The sequence below is a fragment of the Culex quinquefasciatus genome, chromosome 3 (genome assembly GCF_015732765.1).
Source record: "Culex quinquefasciatus strain JHB chromosome 3, VPISU_Cqui_1.0_pri_paternal, whole genome shotgun sequence".
NCBI classification, from domain to species: Eukaryota; Metazoa; Arthropoda; class Insecta; order Diptera; family Culicidae; genus Culex; species Culex quinquefasciatus.
Window position 1 is genome coordinate 28,518,490 of NC_051863.1, and position 6,433 is coordinate 28,524,922.

A 6,433-nucleotide genomic window follows, 5' to 3' on the forward strand; every position below is an offset into this window, starting at 1 on the left:
CTGCCTGACGTATGGCGTCGCGGAATTCATCAAGCTTTCATAGCATGCTAAGGAAAATTTGATGCTTTTTGAGGGAAAACCGTTGATTCCGGAGACATCGGATTGTTTGCCGATGCGCCAGGTCTAGGGACAACGAAACCATATGCTCTCTTCGGGAAAAGTGTTCTCCAGACCATTCCCCATAGGCCTGACCATACCAGAAGTTGGCGCGTGATTTTCCTGTAGGAGCGTTTGAACAAAAAGTTCCAATTTCCCATAGTAATTCCCATGTAAACTTTAACCCTGATGGGCGCAGCCAGTTTACAACCAAATGAGCTGATATTTGGCATGAAAGTCCTTATGGGCATGCCCTACAAGGGGAACCATACTAAAACTTGATCCGAGAACTTTTTGAAAAACGTACCCACCCTAGTCCAGATGGTCAAAACGTGTGTCAAATTTATGGAGGGTAATCCGTGGGCCTTGGGGGTTTTCAGTTTTTGCCTTGCTTAAAAATATTTCTTTCGAGTTTTCAATTTTCAATCAAAGTAAGATTAAGGGGTCAAAACATGACCTTGGTAAAAAATCTGCGAAACCGTTACAGATTTGGCGATTTGGTAAAACAAAATGGTCCTTTTTGTATAAAAATAGTGGTTTTAGATTGGAAAAAATAGTTGATTTGTTTGAAAATATCGAAAAAAAAAATCAAAAAAAAATCGAGATTGCGACGAGCATCATGATTTTCTCAAAATATGGTCATTCTAATAAAAAACATTTTCAAAAAAACAAACATTTGACAGGTTAAAAAAATGAGAATTCAGTCATTCTGCTTGCCATAGCTTCTTGCAAAACTAAAGGTGGTTGAAAAAGAGAAGTTATACTAGTGTGTGTTAATATACTCAATTAGGTAATTAGGTATCGATCAACTAGAAAGAGTGTGTATTTGCTTTTCCAGTTTGATGATTCGCTGGTTAACCCGCAATAACATTTATAATGAAAAATAATTACGGAAATTTTAAGAATTTATTTCTAAATTGATAACTTTTTACCAGTTATATATTTTTATAACAATTGTAATACATTACCTTTTACTTGTTTTAGAATTATTTATTCAAAATTATTTTTTCCGGAACCGAATGATTCTTGATTTATGTGGTCCTTTAATTTCATTTTACACATTCTTGAGCATCATGAAGATGGAATAGATTTTTTGTACACCTAAAAAAAGCTGCCATCAATATCCGTAACTGTCTCCCATGACATTTTATACCTACCGCCAAAAACAGGTTCATGTTCATCGGCAACATGCCTCCGTTTGTTAGCAAAACAGATTGTTGCGATTTCGATAGCATGTACTTGATGTTGTTCTGCTCTGATGTACGCATTCTATGCCAAGCAACGTTGTAAATTTTCTCCGTGAAAAGTTCAGTTTTCATGTCGATTAAGGTTCCCAGGATGCAGTACAAAAATGATTGAAATGTTGCTACAGTTATAACCAGATATCCTGGAATCCAGGTATCCTGAAAAGAAAATGGCATGAAGTTTGCTCTAAATGGAACAAACGTAACTCACAATTTCCATAACAAATAATGTAACAACAATTTGAAGCGCATTGCAACTAATTTCCACAAATATCTGAACCGTGAATCGGTTTTCAACTTCCGCTACAAATTGGTTCAATCGCTGCTGATATTTGATAATTTCGATGAATTTTTGTTCAACCTCCTTGTCCAGCGTACCATCGATGTTACGAACCGCCAACTGATCTAACTCATCAAGTTTTATGAAAATGAGGTCGTACTGTATGCAAATGTTAAACACCAATGTGATGTAGATGTTCTGCGAGGCCGTTAATCCTGGTGGCGTCCACAAAATGCAGCTTACTTGGTACATGTAGTTCAGCTGGTAGCCCAAAGATGTTTCCAAATCAGTAAACGGTATCACAACTCCAAAGGGTAGAATCTTTTCCCCATTCCAGAGATACACAATCAGTGGTAAGAATGCTGTTCCAACGCTTCCACCCAAAAACGCGATGCTGTACATGGAAATGCACTGCTTCAGTAGCTTGGTGTAATGTTGGAGCACCTGCTGATCCCGTTCGTCCGATGAGGCTAGCAAATAAGTCTGCTTAGCTTCTTGAAATGCCGCACTGTATGGGTTAGGATGAAATATGATGAACCCAAGCCGGGTACATCCGATAACAGCGTAAGACAGTGTGACCAGGGCAAACGTGAAATTAAACACATCATTTTGAAACAAGAACAAATCAAAAATAGTTATCACGACAAAAGCACCGGCCAAGAAGAGTATCACAAGCGTTGCGAAAGAAATTCGAAAGTTTGGTTCGTATGCACCGCAACCCATGAGTCTCAAGACCCAAAGCTGCCAGCCAGTGATCTTTTCAAATTCCTTCTGAGTTTCCAGGCGGATGTTCTTCTCCATTATGCTGTGCAAATGTTGTAATTAGCCAGTCAAAGGATGGATTTTTACTGTTTGCTTTCCGCTTACTAACCATGTAATTATAGGAGCAATCCGATGGTGTACTTTCAAAAAGAATATTTTAGTATCCTTACAAACACGATTGGTTAATTGCCGCATGTACATGCATTTCAATTAGGTTGAATAATGTAGATAAACTTTTGATCTTTAAATCGAAAATGTGTTGCGAAAGCTGGCTTGAATGTAGACAACTGAAAATTGCCTGCGTACTATTTACAGGAATATAAAAAAAGTAGTTTAAAACTACCCGGACAGACGGTAATAACAAAATTAATAATATTTCAATAACAAATCCTGTTAAAATAACAAAAAGTGTTATTATTTTATCCTGAACTTCAACTTCAAGAAGAAAAAATAATAACAGTTTCTGATAAAATAACAAGATTTGGTATTGAAGTGATGTTATATTGAAAACACGTTAATAAGAGGAAATGTTATACATTTCAAAAACTCTCCTTATAACAAGATTTGTTATTCGTTTGGTATTCTGACTTAGAAATAAAATTACCATAAATCGCACAAATGGATATGTTTTTAAGTGTCCATAACACAATCTGTTATTATTTTTTCTTTTGTTAAATATGTTTGGATCTTTGAGATAATTCTGTCTAATTTCTGCGGGGTCATTATTTTGGTCATGAAATGGGGTCCTTAAGCTAAAATTATTCTAAAAACTTGAGATTTTGAGAGTTGTTTTTTATTATTTGATATACCCCCTAAGGGACTTTGTTTAAAATTGCTAGAACTATGGGATAATTTTGACCTTTTTTGTCGGGGTCATTATTTTGGCCATGGAATGGGGACCTTAAGCTTAAATTATTCTAAAAAGTTGAAATTTTGAAAGCTGATTTTTTTTTAATTATTTGATATACCCCCAAAGGGACTTTACTAAAATTGGCTAGAACTATGGAATAATTTTGACCAATTTCATCGTGGTCATTTATTAAATGGGGTCCTTAAGCTAAAATTAATTCGATAAAATTAACATTTGAAAGTAGATTTAGGGAATTGATTTATTGAGAAATTTTGAAATGTGAATAACAAAAACTGTTATTATTTTCACAGAGCCAGGAAGTCGGAGGTGACGTTGAAGTTCGAGCTGAAGTGAGACCTCGGAGAGGGCATTGGATTCAGTTGATTTTGAGCAACTTTTACTTGGAGTAGGAATCTGTGAAGTCGGGTAATTTTGGAGAGCTGAAGTCGGCGTTGACGTCATATCCAGCATCCAGAGTCGGAGTTGTCTTCAAAGTCGCTTGAAGGTACCCGATTCTGCAGCCCTGACTAGTAAAGAGGACAACTGCAGGTTTATTTGCAAATTGCAAATAAACCAAAACAATAACTTTTTTTGTTAAGGAGACATACCAGTTCAATAACAATTTTTGTTATTATGCTGCTCCACCTCTCCGCACAAAATAACAAATCTTGTTATTCCTTAATGATTCCTTCTGTGTTATTAGTTTGTAATTGCAATAATAACATATTAACAGTTTAAGTTATTCTTCGAACAAATCTTTGTTATTGATTTTTGTTATTTTAACAACTAATCCGATCATCCCAATAACATATTTCGATCTTCTCACAATATCAAAAACTGACCTTCCCAAGTTATTTCCGTCTGCTCAGGTACCATTTGATTCGTGGTGTGAAAAAGTAAGTAAAGCTTTGGCGACGAACGACCCCATTTTGGTTAAAGTCACAGAGCAAAATATATGATTTTCAGAACCAATTATTATCATTAATTTGAAATAATTATTTACATTTCAAATCAAAATTTTGACACGAAATCTGTTCCCTTAGCTATTTCGAAGGTTATGTTGTTACTTTTTTTCCTTCAGAACTTTGTTTGTTCCCAACTTTGAATTAATCAGCTGTTGAAAGGTAGTTCACATCTCAGCTTAGGAAAGTAACTCCACAATGAAATGAAATGTGTTCTTTATACCAAACCTTTTTTGAAAAGTGAAAAATTTAAAGATAGTGTTTTTAATTATTGAAACAACAATCAACAATTTGTACGAAAATTTTCTAAGTATCCATAACCCAATTTGGTATTAATTTTTTATTTTGCTAAATATGAACAGAACTATCCGGACAGACGGTAATAACAAAATGCATGCCATTTCAATAACCAATACTGTTAAATAACAGAAAGTGTTATTGAATTTTCTTGAAAAATCAATTTTTGCAAAACGGGTTAATAACAGTATATGTTATCGAAACAAAATTTTTTATTGGTTTGATATTGGTTGAAAGCCAAAACAACTTTGTAGTAACAATTTTTGAGATGATCGGATTAGTTGTTAAAATAACAAAACATAATAACAATGATTTGTTCGACGAATAACTAAAAATGTGATTAGTTTGTTATTAAAATAACAATCCAATTACAAAAAAAATCACAACGACGAATAAAAAATCTTGTTATAAATAACATAAAATGTTATTTGCCAAGTATTTTCAAATAGCAAAAAAAATTATTCCTAAGTTATATCCGTTTGCTCGGGTATGGGAAAATTATAACCAATTTTGACATGGACATTATTTTGGCCATGAAATGTGGTCTTTGTACAAAAACTTTTTTTAAGTGATTTTTTTTGTAAATTTGACTCTTTTGATAATTGGAATATTCAATAATAGAATAATAAAACTAAAAGAATACAGTTTGACAAAAAAAAATAATATTAGTATTCTATCATTTTTTTTATTTTCAGAACTTTTGAATATTTTGTTCATTTGCTCATTTAGATATTTTTTCTGTTCTCTGTTAAATTTACATTTTTTCATATGTTGAACACAATTTGTAAGTTGTCAACCAATGTTGATTTTATTCAGCATTTGAAAATATATATTATTTAAATGGAACCAAACAATAATATTAAAACTTAATAATTAGCTTATGATAAGAAATCCATATCAAAATCAATTAAATACTAGCACAAAAAAAAAAAAACAAATAGAGTTATCAGTAACATGTTCTTTTATTGGATTTTCTTGTAATAATTTTTGATAACAGGAGTTCTGACTTCCTGACAATAACAGAACTTGAACTTATTCAGTTATTTTCACCTGCTCGGAACACCACCAAACGCAGTTAAAATGATCATGATTAATAAATGTCAGTGATAACAGGGAATTTGTTTTTACAGCCAACAAAAACAACCGATTAGGACCGTTTTTTTAAACTTTAGTGATGCATTTAGTATAACAAAATGCTTTGAACTTAAATGACTTTTCTTCAGGCAATCGTTATTCGTTGGATACGATTTTTTTTTCAATCTTGAACACAACTATGCAACCGAAAATATGCAAAATTTTGATGAATTTTTAAAAATATGTTGTTTTCCTAATGTTTTATGTCTTTTTTGATTTGTGAAAGCCCCCATTTTTTTTATGGATACTTATATGAAGAAACTAATGATGCAAAATGGCTTATTTAAACATAAGATATGGAAAAAGTTTCATACAAATTAAAATATGCAATGTAAATTATTTTAGAGAATTGCTCTCTTCTAAATTTATTACTTTTTAACACTAAAAAAACTGTTTCGCTATACATGTGCTTAGTGATTCAGTTACTATTTGACACATAGCATTAAAAATTCAAGTACTGATAACAAGATAGCGACTTGATTTTCCTTTAAACACGGTCTTTTAACTTTATTTTTCAACTGCCCTTAAAGCACATAAAAATTTGCACACTATCATAAAAGTAATTATTTTCCACTTCATCAGCAACAAACTTGAGTAACACCACTTGAACGATGCTCACCTTGCATTTTTTTCCTTTTCCACATCCTTTCCAAAAATGCGTAATTTTCGTCACCACAATGACCTCCTCTCCAAATCTCCCTCGCGTGGGTGATTGTACCTTACTCCTATGCGATGCGCGCGTGCGATTTATTAGCATTGATTGCCTTCGACGTTACCAAAGTCGGCCTGCCGATAAATTCCTTCTCCT

General features: G+C 33.0%; 1 protein-coding gene across 1 annotated transcript; it reads right to left on the bottom strand.

Moving 5' to 3' along the window:
* Positions 1-1,070: 1,070 nt before the first annotated feature.
* Positions 1,071-2,457, bottom strand: LOC6038134 (putative odorant receptor 83c). Its single transcript, XM_001847915.2, has 3 exons — positions 1,552-2,457; positions 1,254-1,499; positions 1,071-1,197 (listed from the first exon to the last, which is right to left on the bottom strand). The coding sequence occupies exons 1-3, from the start codon at positions 2,419-2,421 to the stop codon at positions 1,168-1,170; spliced, it is 1,146 nt and encodes a 381-aa protein (XP_001847967.2). The 5' UTR covers positions 2,422-2,457; the 3' UTR covers positions 1,071-1,167.
* Between the last annotated feature and the right edge of the window lie 3,976 nt (positions 2,458-6,433).